The sequence below is a fragment of the Balaenoptera borealis genome, assembly GCF_965194805.1.
Source record: "Balaenoptera borealis genome assembly, chromosome: 12".
Classification (NCBI taxonomy): Eukaryota; Metazoa; Chordata; class Mammalia; order Artiodactyla; family Balaenopteridae; genus Balaenoptera; species Balaenoptera borealis.
In genome coordinates, this window is record NC_138869.1 from 48,760,564 (window position 1) to 48,776,932 (window position 16,369).

Here is a 16,369-nt window from a genome sequence, read left to right on the forward strand (position 1 = left end):
GAATCTTCCTGGACCAGGGATTGAACCCATGTCCCCTGCATTGGCAGGCGGATTCTTAACCACTGTGCCACCAGGGAAGTCCCTAAAATCTTTTTTAGATAATGGAATTTGGTTCTTTTATAAGGTATTTTACTTAAGATTCTCAGCCCCCCATGAATAGCATGAATAAAAAAGAAAAATAAAAAGCCTTATGCAGCTGTCTAATGGTGAGAGGAAAACAAGTTACCTGGTTGTCCAAAGACATTAGCTAAGGCCTAGAGAATCTGTTTTCCCAAGTTCCAGGCACTGCCTTCTCCTATAAACTATATAAAATCAGGATTGCAACTAGGGGAAATACCATCCCCTTACACTTTGTAAATTGCTATTCAGTTGAGTGAGCATTTTTCCCTGAATTATCTCACTGAACTCTTATACCAACTATGGAAGGAGGACAAGCACTGTCACCACCACTTTGCAAGTGAGGAAACATAGGTCTGACCAGTGGATGGCAGGACCAGAACTGAAACCCGGACCCTCTTGTTCCCACGGCTCTCTTCACTTAATTCCCGCTGTTCCTTGATCCTAAGTTCTGAACAGGGAACCCAGGAGGAGATATTGGCCTCTGCTGGGAAAACACGTCCTCCTTTGCACAGGAGAGAAGGAGGGAGGATGGATGCAGAGGCAGGAAGGTGCTGAATTGGAGGAGGAACGTGCCTCCCAATTGCGGAGAAGGCTGGTTCCACTCTTAGACCCCAGTAACCATTCTTAGACCCCAGTACCACCCTTAGACCCCATAAATCAAACGAACCAGCTCTAGCTGCGTTCCAGGTATATCTCTCCATGGCACAAGGGAATGTGCCCACCAAGAGTCGTGCTTCCCTTCTAAAACATGCTGTGGTGCCTGGGACCCCAGAATCCAGGGTCTGTGTGGGCCTCCTGCTGAGGGCAGACCTCACCACTGGTCTGAGGGGTGGCAAAGGGGCAGTTGCTTGCAGGGAGAGTAGACAGAGCATGGGTGTGGGGTCTGAGCTAGCCCACCCTCTACAGTCAACACACAGGTGCATGAGGCTGTTTACTCTGTGGATTTGCCTGGGGATGGGAAGAGGACAGGTGGGGGTGGGGCAGGGCAGAAGTCTTCATTTATAAAATTTTCCCTCAGGCCCTTTAAGAGTGAGGGATGAGCTAGTTAAGGCAGTTGTTTTGGGAGATGAGAGGTAAATTCAAACTGGAGGGATATAGAGGAATTAGAAGACTTGAAGAATAAACTGAGTACAGAAAAGTGGGTCCCCGAGCAGTATGGAAGGCAATGTTGAAGGAGGAGACCACACGTTTAGTTCTGTGTCAGAGGGGTTCCCCTAGTCAAAGATGCCTGTGCAAGATGGTCATCTGGGGGTGACCCCAGGAAGAACTGTAGGGGGATGGGAAGTGAGACAGAAGGGAAGGCAGCCAATGGAGGGGCTATTACCCAGCAGGTTACCACTGTGGGCAGCTGGAGCTGTCCTGCCAGGGATTTCTGGGAGCCAGTGCAGAACTCTCACCTCAGGGGTGTCCTCTGCCATGGGCGTATAGAACATCTGCCTCACAGTCATCCTACTCAAGGGCGAATTTACACACCAGCTTCCATTAGTCATTGGTTGAGGGCTGCTCCCTGGGGAACATTAGCTCTCTAGTATTTCTGGCATATTGTGGGCTCGGGTAGGTTCAGCCAATGGAGACAGCCTTCAGGCAGGTAGAAAGTGCATGGCTGGATGTCACAGTGGTAAGGTCTGAGGGCTTGTGGGCAGGGAACCCTCAGTGACTGTTCCCTGTAGATAGATTATTATTATTCCCATTTTGAAGATGAGAAAACAGAGGAACAGAAAGGGCAAATAGCTTCCCACGGTTACACAGATTGGAAATAGCCGACTTGGCATAGAAGGAAGAAAAGAGAGCAGAGAACATTGGCCTTAGGCAAGGGTTTGGAAGGACCAGTAGATGTACCCTCACCAATTAGCAGACAGTTCAGAGAGGGGGTTTTTAATCTCTTCAGAATCTCGCTGTCGGGCCCCAGTTGTAGGGGACAGGAAGTTGTATAACACAGGAATATTGGCTCAGAAGGCCCATTCTGCTTCACTGAGTGGGTTAGTTATAAGAAAAGACAGATGTCCTGGGCCAGCTGAAGTAGGAGCAGAATGACAGCTTGGAAGGGGGCGTTCCACATGCAGCTTTTCTCAGGCTGCCCAGAGACCTTTTCTTTTGTTTTGCAGTGTGTGCTAGGGGCAGGAAGGGCAGTGTGGAGGTGGAGACCAGTGAATATAAAGGCTTTTTCATTGTTTATGTTTTCATACCTTGAGCCTTGCTTTGCCTTTTTGTGTGCTGCTGACAGTTGGTTTTGAGGGGCCAGCTCCACAGTGGCCTATCTGAGGGGCCCTGGAATGTTCCTCAAGACCCACAAGAAAAGTCATGATATCTGGCTATTAAATCCAACGTTGGCGTACCTAACCTTGGTTTATCTGAGTGTAAAAGCGGAACTATTAAAACTTAGCCAACTGTGGAAATATCCCCAGTCCCTTTTTCACTGTCACTGGTCTGACCTGCTCTATCAGCTTGAAGAGTAAACATGATGACGTCGCCTTTATTTTTCACTCAGCACCCCCCACCTCAACCCCGCCGCTTTATTATCATTAAGTCCAATATCTTCCTCTTGAGGTTTCGCCCTCCTAACCGCGTCACAGTTGTTTAGAAGCCCTGGAGCTTCTCAGACCCATCTGATCAATACCCCACTGCCATTGCCACTCGCAGCCACATGGTGCCACTGTTGAAAAGGGGCCTGCAGGGTCCCAGGTTTCAGGGACACTGCTTTTCTGCCAGTCAGATCCCCACCTTGGGTCACATGACTCTCCAAAGCACAACAACTGGGCCAGGCTGTGTTAAAACCATTTCCTTCTAACCCTCATCCATTCTCAGTCATCAGCCTGGATATCTAGTGCCCTGTGGCCCACCCTGGTTTACCTCTTGGAGAACAAGAGTTGGGTAATTGGTTTTTTCCTTTCCAGAAGGCCCTGGCTCCTTATTCAAATTGGTGATTCTCCTCTCCAGCCAGATCTGCACACCACTTAACCAAGAGTTTGCTTCTGAGGGTCTTTTGTCTGAACAAAGAAAGTCTGCCGTACCATACCAGACACCTTCTTATTAATCAGTCATCCTGTTAAGACTTGTTTTCCTTGGAACTCAGTGAAAGCACAGGGGCTATGAGTATGGGTTTGAGAGTCAGTTAGACCCCGGCTTGATCCCAAGTCTGTGACCTTGGCTAATTATTTAACCCCTGTGAGCCTCAGTTTCCCTATCTGTCAAGTGGGGATGATGATAACACCTGCCTTACTAAAGCCCTTTGTGCAGTGCCTGGCATATCATAAGTGTTCGCCAAATGTTTATTACTACCACTATTCTCATTATTATAGTAAGAGTAATAATGATGATGATGACGATAATGATAATAATAATAATAATAAACACATCTAAGAAAGCTGATCTTATGACCTTTGCTTTTGCTTTTGTTAGAAGCTCACAAAGTTCTTGAGTTTTGGACCATGGGGTTCATATGTTTCCTTTTGGTTCACCCACTGACTGTATCTTCAGTTCCACATTCAGACCATGTTTGTTTGTTTCTTTTTCTGACACTGCATTAAACAAAAGGTGACTTAACGCTTTTCATCCAAACATCACCCACCTAGCTGAACTGAATGAAATTCACTCTCCCCTTCCCCCTCCCTCCATGGAACCACACTGAGTTGCACTGATCTAGGCAAATGAGCTCTGAAACTGATTAAAGACCAATTTTTCCACTTTTGAAAATGCCAGTGAACGATGGTGGGGTGGGGGTGGATCGTCTTAGTGCAAAGTAGCACTGGGCCTCAAGGCTGCCCCTGTCACCACATCAGCAGGCGCCCAAGGGGCCGCCATTTCTCCTGCAAATCTCAGAGCAAAGTCTCTGGTTGCTGCCCATTCTGGTGAAAACTGAATCCCATTTTCCTGGACTTACAAATGAGAATGGACATTCTTCATTCTTTCTGATCTTGGCCCAGCAGCCTCGAGCATTCTTCATGAAGGGTTGAGATAAAGAAGATTTGGGGACAGACAGGCACCCTCTGGAGTAGCTGCCCTCTTATGCTCTCTCTCCTCTTATCAGTACCAGGCATGGAGGGGCTGGTGAGCAGCTCGGCAGCAGAGGGAAGGAAAGAAAGCAGACTGATACAGAGGCTCAGACCTCTGGAGTGCCTGGTTTCCTTCAGTTTCAACCTGTGCTTTAATCTCACGGGGAGCCTCTGCCTGGAACAGACTGTGAACAATGCCTCCTCTGTTTGCCATGGGGGGTGTCATGTCAGGATCCCAGGCAGCACGCATCAGACTGAAGAGCTGAGGTGAAGAGGCTATTCAAGTTCAAATACCAATGTACACAGGATGTTCTATTTTAATAGAATGGAGAAGCTGGAGTAACATTTTTTTATTTGCTCCTATTTCAAATGAAGCAAGCATTCGTGATAGAAAGTTTAGAATCAGAGGATTGGTTAAATCAGCTACTGTACATCTCATAGTGGATGTGATGAATGGCTTAAAAATCATGTCAGTATTTTTACTGGTAGGGAGGGATGTTCATGATATACTTTTATTTATTTATTTATTGGCCACGCTGCATGGCATGCGGGATCTTAGTTCCCCGACCAGGGATCGAACCCGTGCCCCCTTCAGTGGAAACGTGGAGCCTTAACCACTGGACCACCAGGGAAGTCTCCCATGATATACTTTTTAAGTAAGAAAAGAGCATTGGAGAAGATTATGTGTAGTGTAATCCTGTGTTGATTTAAAAACATATGTCTAAACACATATGTGTATATGTAGTTGTATGCACAGAAGACCATTGGAAAAGATATATAACAAGGTGTTAAAACAGTAGTTGGATTTGAGGGGTGTTATTCACTTTTTTTCCTCTTTTTCTTGCTTTGCAATTTTATTTATTTTGCTTCACTGATTTTTCTATATAGCCTGTATTTATTGAGCAGCCACTAAGCATCAGGCAAATGGTCTCCTATTTACTTCTAAAAGGAAGTTGTCTGAAGACAAGGGAACCCAGAGAGGTTAGGTCTCTTAGGCAATATCGGAAAAGTAGGAATCCATCTGATTTGACCTGCCTCCAGAACCCAACGTCATCTTCCCCTTTGGGACAGGCTAGGCTAACTCAGTGGTGGGGGAATTGGGGAAAAGGTGACACCCAGAAGCCTCTGATGCCCTGGGCTGATTCCAAGCCCAACCAGATAGTGACCTAGGTCAGCATAACTCATTCCAGTGCCCCTAGGCTGCTAATGAATGCTCCTTCCTAGGCAGGCCTGGTCCAGGGCCTGGGCTGGGCCACACCTTCAAGCGAAGCTCCCTGGCACCTGCCTCAAGCTGCATGAGATGGCTGGCAATACCCTCCTGTCCATTTGTTCACACACATGTCACCAAAGTGGGATAATATGTCAACATTCATTTGTATTTTAGTTTTTTCCTCCTTAAGCAGGAATACTTTCATTCTGAAGGCCGATGCAGATATCAGTGTGTCACTCCCCTGTGAGAACTTCCTACCTATGGTTTCCTTTTGGTTGTTTATCCCAGGCTGATAGGCCAGGAAGTTTGGAAAATAGAGGGCAGCAGGTGACTGACTATTCACTGTACTCCTGAGACCAAGGTGGCTTCTGACCGCACCCCCCCCGGCCCCCCGCAGAGTCTGGATGAGGAGGAATCAGGAGACTGTCTTTGCATGCAAGATCTTTGGGGTACTCATCTTCAACCTTGGCTGCATACTGGAATCACCAAGGGAGCTTTAAAAACTGTTGGTGCCTGGGTCCACTGACAGAGATTCTGATTTAATGGGTCTCAGGTGCAGCCTTGGCATTGGGAGTTTCAAAAGCTCCCCAAGTGATTCTAATGTGAGGCCAAGGCTGAGAACTGCGCTGTAGAACACCTGACCCATCTCCCCCCAACCCCTCCATCCAGAGTCCATGGAGACAAAGCTGGTTTAGAGAAAATAGTTTTTTCTTTTTGGTCAGCTCCTACCTAAATGAAGCAGTGTGGGTTAAGCTCTTGGGAGGACTCAGGGTTCTCGGTGGCCCCCTGGGAAAAGGGGTCCTCAGATGCCTGTCTCTGACTCTCCCTCCCCGCCTTTTATTCAGTATGGAATCGTGCTCGATGCCGGGTCTTCCAGAACCACAGTCTACGTGTATCAATGGCCAGGAGAGAAGGAGAATAATACTGGAGTAGTCAGTCAAACCTTCAAATGTAGCGTGAAAGGTAAGGCCCAAGGGAAGTAAGGGAATGTCATAATGTCCTTCAGAGGCCTGCAGGAGTCCTGAGATGCTGCCCAGAGGCAAGGACTGAGCACTGGGCTGGGTGTCGGGGAAATATGAGACCTTGAGTTAGTGCTGCTACTCATCAGTACAGTGACCTCAGGCCAGTCCCTTCCCTTCTCTGGGTTTCAGATTTCTCATCTGTAAAATGGTGGGGGGGTGTCAAGAACTGTGAATGGTGTGAGATTCTACCCTGCACTTTCATGGATGCTGGTGGAAGACCCAAGACTCCTGGGTCAGAAACAAAGGAGAGTTTATTACTCACAGAAACAGCTGTAGCCCGAGTATCAGCATTTTCTTGTGCTGGTTCTGAGCCCCAATTTGCACAGGATGATGTAAAAAGGGCCAGATGGTACCTGCTCGCACAGTGGGTTATGTTACAGAAGAGGAACCCTGAGATTAGGGAATCTGAAACATTTATAATGCGTACCTGCCTTTTGCTCTGGAGGGAAACACTATATCTTCTGAGCCTGTTCATTATGCAAATATCCTTGAAAAAATAGTCCAGAACAAAGGCAGTCAGTGCCTCTGCTCATAATGCATAAACATGAGAAATTCAAGGAAAACTGTATTCCAATAGGAAAATTATATTCCAGTTGGCTGTATATGGTGGGGAGGTGGGTAGAGAGAGATAGACAGAGATGGACAATCTGTAAACCAGTAGGCGTTTGTGGCTCTGTTCCAGTAAAGCTTTCTTTATGGACCCTGAAATTTTGAATTTCATATAATTCTCAAATGCCACAAAATATATTAAAAAAAGATTTTCCCCACCATTTAAAAATAATGTAAGAATATCTTAGCTCACAGGCTGTATAATAGAAGGTGGTGAACTGTATATGGCCAGTGAGCTGCCGACCCCTGACACAGAACAGCATCAACATCTTTAATGACCCTCCACTCACTCCCTGCCTCCTCCACAACATATTCGGAATGTTAGATTGATGGTTTACTTGTTCTTCTTTAGTTTTGTCCTTATGCATTTAGTTTTTCCTGGTTTTGAAAATGGAATCAAGCACATATTTATTTAATTAGAAGCAAACGTTTATTCTGTAATTTGCTTTGTTCACTACCACTGGGTTTTTAAGATTCATCTATGCTGCAATGAGTAGCAGTATCTGGTTCATTTTTCCCTGTTGATGGATATTTGTATTTCCCTGGTAACTAATAAGGTTAAGTATATTTTTATATATTTATGACTCTTTCTATTTCTGTGAAATGCCTGTTCATGTCTTTTGCTCATTTTTCTACCAAACTGCTTGAATTCTTCCTTTTGAGTCCTAGGAATTCTTTATCTATATTCTGAATATGAATGCTTTGCTAGTATTATTATCATATTGTTGCTAATATCCTCTCACAGTTTATGGTGTGTCTTTTTAGTTTCTTCATCATATCTTCTGACGAATAGAAGTTCTTAATTTTTATGTAGGTACAATTATCAATCTTCTCCCTTTTGGTTTGCACTTTTGTACATTTTATTTAAGAAATCCTTCCCTATCCTGAGGTCATAAAGATATTCTTCTATCAAAAGTTTTGGACTTCCCTGGCGGTCCAGTGGTTAAGACTTCACGCTTCCACTGCAGGGAGCATGGGTTCAATCCCTGGTCAGGGAACTAAGATCCTGCATGACGCATGGAGCAGCCAAAAAAAAAAAAAAAGTTTTATAATTTTGCCTTTTACAATTAAGGCTTTAGTCCACATAATCAAGCCCAGTTAGTGAGTATGTATGTATGCACCACCCTCTTTAGAGCATTATGATCTTTGACTTGGCCTGGATCTTCCCAACCAGTATGTTCTGAATGGGTTACAGGGATACCCTCAGCCTATAGGACAAGTTATAGACTGTGAACCAGTCCTCCCAACCCAAGCAACCTCCTTCATTTCCCTCAATGAGCTGCCCAAATAGAATACTTTCTTGCAGGTCATGGCATGGAAAAAGTTGGGAAGCAGAATTAGCCTTTCCCATAGGAAGACCAAGCGTCTTCTCTGGATAACCAGGGTGCGTTCTGATCATCTGCCCTTCCATGGAGGGCAGCCAGGAGCTCGCCTTCCCTGGGACATAGGTGTCACAGTTAAGATGTCCAGACAGAGTCTGGGATGCAAGGGAGTGATTAGCAATCCGCACCCATGGAAGGAAGGCGGAAGAAGGAGGATTGGACAGAAAGAGAAGTCAGATTGCAACCCAGGCCTGACAGAGCTCCAGCCAATTAGAGATGTCCTGCATTGGGTATGAATGGCCTGAAATGGCTGGGCTGTGATCCCCCCATCACTGTCAGTCATTGGATGTTGCCATCCTGGGAAGAAGATGTTGAGCAAGGCAGCTCTCTGCAGCTGAGGCAAACCCCGAAGGAGCTAACTGCTGAGACACTAAGCCTTTCTTTGAAGGGGCATCTGCATGGCACCTCTCTGGGCTCCTCACAACAGGGGACTTCCATGTTTTCTGAGTACTCCTTGCATTGTTGCCCACAATTCATAAGCGGCAGCACCGTCGCTCAAACTTCAGCCAGAGATCCCATCTCTGTTCTCCTAACTTCTGAGCCATTTCTTCACCCCCAAGCATGAAAGAGGATGCTTTCTTTAGGAAAGAGAGACCAGTCATTCCAAGCGGAGAGGATAGTGTAGGACAGTGATTAAGATGTCACCTTATCCCTACTGCGGGAACTCTAGAAAGTTATCTAACCTCTCTGAGTCTTGACTCACTCATCTCTAAAATAAAAAGCATAATAATAGTAATACCCACCCCACAGGAATTATTTGAATATTAAATGACATAATATATATAAAGCAGGTAGCAAATGCCTGGCATACAGTAGGCACTCAATAAGTGTTAGCTATTATTAATTATGGGGCACCACACTTTAGAGTTCCTGGTGGATATTCTTGCTAAAAGGTTATTCTAACATAGTTGTAAGATCTGCCTCTATACCCGGGAGGGCAATTCAGCCAAGTCAGTCCTGATGGCCTCGGACTGTAGAAAGAGGTGGCACTTTCATGGGGAGGGACCCAGGCAGTCTCTCAGGGGTAGGGGCCCTTGGCCCACCCTGGATGTGATTTAGGGGAGGGGCAGGGTCACGGAGCCCACACCACATCCATAAATGGATCTTCCCTTAGATCACAGTAGCCTCAGGGATCCATATATACTCGCAATGACCAGAAGACCAAAAATTACAGCTCAAATTACAGAGTTAAAGTTTGGCAAGTGTCATCCCCTGGAAGACAGGCAGCTTCGGAAGCATAATTTGGGTTTCTAGTTTCTCAGTTGCAAATTTCCCCAGGTCTCCCCTGCCTTGGCCAGTTTGAGGGGTTGGTGAGTGCTTTCTTGCCCAACAGTGTTTCCCGAATGCCCAGGGCCTCAGAAATTTCTTTCTCAGGGGGCCCCTGGTGAGTATCCAGTCCTCAGGTGCTGTTTTCCGTGAGTTCACTGGGTGCTGCTTTAGCTGCCGGTCCCCATGCTGGTGCCTGTTGCTCTGGCTGCTTGTTTTAAAGCCATTCCCTCAGGGTCACTGGTTCCTTGCCTGCCCCTCATCTCTTTTGCAGGAGGCACTGCTCATGGTTCCTGCTGCCTTCTCTCACAGGCAACATTCATGTTTTCCCTTTAAACCAGCAGTTAAAAATTCTTTAAACTCCACTAGAGCCTAAACTTAACCATCTCCTCCACTGAAATACCTTAAAAGAGTTGCTCTAGGGACCAGGCCACTACAGTATTGGAAAGCATCCCTTGCTCATGTCTTTTGCTTTTGTCCCACCTCAAGTAAGTCTTGTGCCAGCTGTCCAACCCTCTCTTCCCAGATTGGAATAGCAGTTTTAGCTCTTTTCTTGGGATTGTGGATCCCAGTATCCCATGAACCTATGAATCCAATCTCCTTTTCCCTCTGGGAGGCTTAAGGAACCTTATGCAAATAGGCCCCCGAGGGGCATGCTCAAATACCCCACATTTCCACATTCTAGCAAGGCTCCTAACCTGTTCCTATCCAGAGACCAGCTCTGGCAGAATATATTTTGTTTGCTCTAGATTGGACTACACAATCCCCTTACTATAGTATTGTGAGCTGATGTGAAAATCTCATTGATTGATTGATTGATTGATTGATTCATGTACTTAATAAATATTTATTGGGCGCCTGCTGTCTGCCAGTAACTGTTCTTGACACTGGGAATTCTAAAATAACCAAAATATACAAAGTCTCTGCTGTTACAGAACTTACAGTCTAATGAAGGAGACAGAATAAGTGGGTATATGATGTCAGGGAGAAGTGCTGTGAGGAGAAACTAAGCCAGCTAGGTGGATAGAGAGTGATCATTCTATTTCATGGGAGAGCAAAGAAGGTGATAGCTAAGCAGAGACCAAATTGAGATGAGAGAGTGAGCTGTGCACCTGTTTGAGGGAAGAATGTGCTGAGCAGAGGGCGTGGCAAAAGAAAATGCCAAGAGTGACAGCTGCTCAGCATTTTCTAGGAAAAGCAAAGGGGCCGATGTGGCTGGAGCAGAACGAGTAAGAGAAACAAAAGTGAGAAATGAGGCCAAAGCTGTCACCGAGGCCAGCTCATAGAGGACCTTGAGATGCAGTAAGGGGTTTGACATTTACTCAAATGAATTTTCTTCAAAGTATATTAGGAAGCCATTAGGAGATTCTGATCAGGGAACTAACACGATACGACATAATTTTAACGGGTCACTCTGTCAATGTAGAATACGTAGTCAAGAGACTAAGATCAGAAGCAGGGAAACCAGGGCTATTAGAGCAGTGCAAGTGGGAGGTGACGTTTTGGTGGTCTGGCCTAGGCTGGTGCTTCTCAACATGGGGCGATGTTGCCCCCAGGGAACATTTATCAATGCCTGGGACATTTTTTGGTTTTCATAACTGGGGTTGGCCGTGCTGCTGGCATCTAGTAGTAGAGAATAAGGATGCTGCTAACCATTGCATAACTCACAGACAGCCCACAAAACAAAGAATAATCCAGCCCAAAACATCAGTAGTGCTGAGGTTGAGAAACACTGATCAAGAATGGTTCTGGGGAAGGGAGTGAGAAGTGCTCAGATTTGAGAGGTATTTTGAAAGTAGAGCCAACAAGATTTTTATGATAGATTCAATATGCAGCATCCTGGTTGATGGTGCCTGAACATTAGTTCTGACCTGAGTAACTGCATGCATGAAGGTACCATCTCCTTAGAGTGGGCAACACTGAGGGTAGAGTAGGTTGGGGCCATGGCAGGGATTAAGGAATTTGGTTTCAAATATATTAAGCTGGAGATGCCTATAAATCATCTAAGTCAAGGGACAGCAAACTTTTCCTGTAAAGAGCTAGAGGATAAATATTTTTCATTTGTTGGCCATATGATCTCTGTTGTAACCATTTAACTCTCCCACTTCAGCATGAAAGCAGCCATAGACAATATGCAAACAAATTAGCATGTATGTATTTCAAGAAAGCTTCATTTATGGACACTTGCACATGCCTAATAGGATACACCCTAAGGACAAAAAGAACTTCAAAAAATCTTAAATTGTTTTCAATAATCCTATAATTGGTGGTAGTGCTTGTCATACTGAGACTGTTGTGTGTGGATTGTGAAATAAAGCAAATGAGTTATTAAGTTGGAGGGGCTGGGAAACAGGCTAGGAAAAGGAAGATAAAGATACAATATCAATGAATTCAAGGAAGAACTTGAAGTTTTGAATTAGAAATACCGCTAAGAATTCATGATGTGTTTTCTCTTGAAATAAAGTTTTCTCTAGGTCTGTCTTCTGGAAAGGCTTTCAGTAAGCAACCTAGCTTCCAAATTTTGAATGCTAAATACTGTTACTCAATAAAAGAAACCAGGATTCCTTGGAGAAACAGCAGATTCCAGATCTGGGGCAGGAAATATATAGGTCATTGATACATCTCATCATATTAGAAAGCAGAAAAGTTCTTAAAGGTTTCTGAGATCATGTCAAAAGGACTCAGCTGCCAAATTGAAGAGAGCGCCACTGGACAAGATAGGCCACCAATAAGAATAGTAACTGCAATGAATTGAAACATATCAAATATATCTTTAGATTCATATGCCCTTAAACAAACAAACAAACGAACAAAATCCCTTATTGGTTAAATTAGGTAGATACTAGAGATGCAATCTATATTTTTTAAGCTGGTAAATAAAGGGAAAGAATCAAGCACTTATCCCCTGCCTTCCCTGTACAAACTGTACTGTAGGGTAATCAAATAGTTAACGATGAGGAAGTTTTCCTTTTATAAAAGCATTTCAGGTAAAAAGTGAAGCAAGAATGATGGAAATAAAATATCAGCATTTCATAAACCCTAATGAATGGAGTAATGAATGGATCTAAGCAATGATCATTGATGCTTGTTAACAGCACAAAGAGAGAAACAACCAGATGCTTGTGCCTCTTATTGGAAATGCACATCCCTATAAACTACTCTTTCTGAAAAAGTTCAAACCTGAATCTGATTAAGCCTCTGCATTCAGTTACCAATTTATAGAAAAAAACTGGGACCAAATAACATGTTAAATGAATCATGGGGCTGCAATCAGCAAATTCTAGACTGTGGGAAACTATAAGACAAATGAAATTGCAAGGAAAAAAATGTTTAATTACAAAGAAAAATTAGAAAGGGGGGCAGAATCTATATATTAAAAGAGACTTAAGAGACATGCCAACCAATTATAATGGATGGAATTTATTTGGGCCCTGGTTCAAACAAACTAGAAAGAAAGAGAGAGGTGGAGGGAGAGAGAGGGAGAGAAAAAAATATGAATATGGAGGAAATGTGAACCTTAATTAGATATTTAATTATATTAAGGGATTATTTTTAACATTTTTAGGTAGAATAATGAGACTATGGTTATGTTTCTTTAAAAAAAATTCTTATCTTTTAATGATACATACTGAAATATTTATAGAATGAAATGATACCATGTCTGCAGTTTGCTTCATGAGGAGAGAATGGGAGAGTGCAGATGGAGCAAGACTGATCATTGTTGAAACTGGAAGATGGGTGCATGGGTTTGTTATACTCTTCTCCCTACTTTTATTTATATTTGAAATTTCCATGATGAGAACTTTTTTTAAAAGCAGGTCTTGGCTCATTACTTTTTTCACCTTTGTAATTCTTTCCTTCCATATTTTGGGAATTGACTCATCTGTGTGACCACATGGAACTTAGCACATACACAATTTTCAGCCCCCTACAAAAACCCATTAATTTCCAGAGCTGATTTATTTTATATTTAAAAGTTGTACTGCTCTTGTTGGTTCCTGGGAAGGCTAAGAAGTGCTGACTGCTTGCTCTTCAGGCTCTGGGATCTCCAGCTATGGAGAAAACCCTCAAGATGCCCCCAAAGCCTTTGAGGACTGCATGCAAAAAGTCAAGGGGCACATTCCAGCCCACCTCCATGGATCCACCTGCATTTACCTGGGGGCTACAGCTGGGATGCGCTTGCTGAGGTAAGGGCTGGAATGGCACACAGGAGCCCTTTGGACCAAAATAACCAGGAATGTGTTGAATTCTTTCCAAGAATGTAACTCTGTTTCTGGGAATAAATCCAAAAGAAAGAAGCCCATATTCTGCCATAAATTTAGGCTTTAAAAGTTGGGAAACTTTTAGTCTTTATCTTAATACTCAGAAAGAAACAGTTCTATATTTGATTCCCTTCCCCATGGTGATTTTACTGAGAGCTCTGAAAATAAAAAAGTGACATGAAATCTAATCATGGGATGTACCTCTAGTTTTCCAGAAAAGTAGAAACTGTTTTTGACTCCTGGTATTTTAACACCTGTGGACAACCGGCTCCACTAAATGCAACCCACTATACTACTAAGCTGTGTAGCTTCTACCCATGTACAAAATGTCACTGAGATCTGCTTTCAAATAATGGGATTTCTGCTCCTCACCCCAAAGCCTGTGGCGTTACATAAAAACAAACATCTCATTTCATTCAATTAAGCAGTTCCTTCTAAATTTGTAGCCATGACTTTTAGCCCAGTTGCATTGTTTTTGAATGTCCTTTCTCTTCATTTTTTTCTCCATGATAATATTTCCTTGACCTTGAAATAAAAGAAAAATAGTTTTTAAAAAAAAACCATCAAACTTAAATCTACCTAAATTAAAGGGTAGATGCTGCCCTAAACTTTGATAATAAGGCTTTCTCCCCAAAAGATGACACTCATTCTGCTTCAAAGCCACTTTGTCTGTGATCCCAGGAATGTAAAATTACATGTATTTTCTTCATGTGGGCATGAAGAAAATACAAAGGAACAACAGAGGCACTTTAAGATGATCATCAAAAAAAATCATGAAGCACTCTCAGTTGGACTGAGCCCTTTCCTTGTAGTTTTCCTCTCTTTTTTTCTATTCCTATGTGCTGGTTGACCAAGTAGAATGCGGAAAGAAGCCAGATTTCTTTGCTTACTCTTGGAATCTGCAGTGTGTTTTCAAAATTATTGTGTTTACCTGAAATAGAAATGTCATAGAAATCCCCTTCTTCTGCCTTTTCTTTCTTATGGAAACACAGAACCCAACTTTGTCTTGGTTGCTTTTTTCTCCCAGTCCTCTCGGTGAGAAATCATTCAAAGGCTCTGTAATTTATAGCCCATGACAAAAACCATGGAATACAAAAGTTTGCCAGTTGGGGAAAAAGTGAATGTTGCATTTGAATAAATTAAATATTAATGCCTCCTTGTGAAACTTTCTGATGGTGATCCATTTCTTCTGAGGAACTAGTTGATATTTTAATTGCTAGAGAAGTCAAATATAGAAAAAACAATAATTTGAGAATCTCTGGGATGGGAATTAGTAAAACTAGGAAAATTCTTAATTATTTTCCAAGCAGTGATAATTTGCTACTGAACTGGAATGGACTTCTGCTTGTAGCATTTCTCTTTCTTCTTCTTCAGCCAAGAGTGAGCCAGTGCCCCTGGCTTTCTTAACCCACTGATGAAAGGGAAAAGAGTCTCCCAAGTGAGCTTTCTTTCATAAAATGGCAGATGAATGATAGTATTACTCTACATCATGGGTGACATGAACGCTATGTTACCACTCCTCCATGGGTCAGCACACTAATGAATTTCAATTCAGTGACAGCCATGATGGCCATCATATCCCCTCATGATGAAGCCCTCCCAAAGAGCAAAGCTGGGACAGCTGAAAACTCAACCCTCTTCCTTTCCCCCTCCCCACTAAGCTCCCCTTCCTTCTGGCCTGATGAGGGCTTCTTTATATGGTGCCCCAAGAGATTACTTATGCCACTCCTATGCCTTCACCGATCTCCTTTCCTCTGCTGATCTGAGACAGAGCAATGGTGACTGAGTAGGAGGCTCTTTTCATTAGCTGGTTGCTAGAGAGAGGGATAGGAACAGGTAGGGGAGGAGAGAACAAGCGGTATTTTTACTGGTAGCTATTTTCCTGCTTGGCAGTTTGACAGGTAACAAGTGCATCCTGCCTTGCCTGGGAGGCTTCAACTTGTACAGGGGGTTGCCATGTCTTATATACACCTGGAAAACTGTCCCTGCCTGAAGGGGATGGGGGGGTTATTTTAAGATTGTTGTCTGGGCACTCAGCCTTTTGTGTTCTGTGCCTTGCATAGGTTGCAAAACGAAACAGCAGCTAATGAAGTCCTTGCGAGCATCCAAAACTACTTCGAGTCTCAGCCCTTTGATTTTAGGGATGCTCAAATCATTTCTGGGCAAGAGGAAGGGATTTATGGATGGATTACAGCCAACTATTTAATGGGAAATTTCCTGGAGGTGTGTGAAAACAAATGCATGGTTTTTAATCTTGCTGTTTATCCTGTCCCCTGTGGTTGGTAACTTAAGCAGAGGTACACGCCAACAGGGCCATCTGTCCTGCATTGTTCCTATCATGTAATGAATTAGGGAAACATCTATGATACAACAGCTAAGAAAAGACACGTATAGCTAGGACAAAGCCGTGGATCCTAAACAGGACCAAATGCATGGGGGAGGGGGAATATCATCATTTTACTAGCTAATAAGAAATTAGAGGCAGGGGAGGATCTAAATCTAGCAG

At 43.6% G+C, this 16,369-nt stretch overlaps 2 protein-coding genes across 9 annotated transcripts in view; one reads left to right on the top strand and one right to left on the bottom strand.

Moving 5' to 3' along the window:
- LOC309608508 (uncharacterized protein) overlaps window positions 1-16,369 on the bottom strand; it is a gene marked incomplete at its 5' end in the record, with an annotated part of 555,765 nt that overhangs the window by 493,825 nt on the left and 45,571 nt on the right. The gene's annotated exons all lie outside the window — the stretch shown is intronic.
- The window catches only part of ENTPD3 (ectonucleoside triphosphate diphosphohydrolase 3), a 34,230-nt gene that overhangs the window by 5,911 nt on the left and 11,950 nt on the right, over window positions 1-16,369 (top strand). For 2 of the 3 annotated variants that reach the window (XM_082348621.1, XM_082348623.1), the window contains 3 exons: window positions 6,168-6,285; window positions 13,638-13,788; window positions 15,927-16,086. In XM_082348621.1, coding sequence (XP_082204747.1) covers window positions 6,168-6,285; window positions 13,638-13,788; window positions 15,927-16,086 — 429 coding nt within the window. Of the gene's footprint in view, window positions 1-1,805; window positions 5,772-6,167; window positions 6,286-13,637; window positions 13,789-15,926; window positions 16,087-16,369 lie in introns of those variants that run through there. The other variant, XM_082348622.1, reaches the window with a different exon arrangement.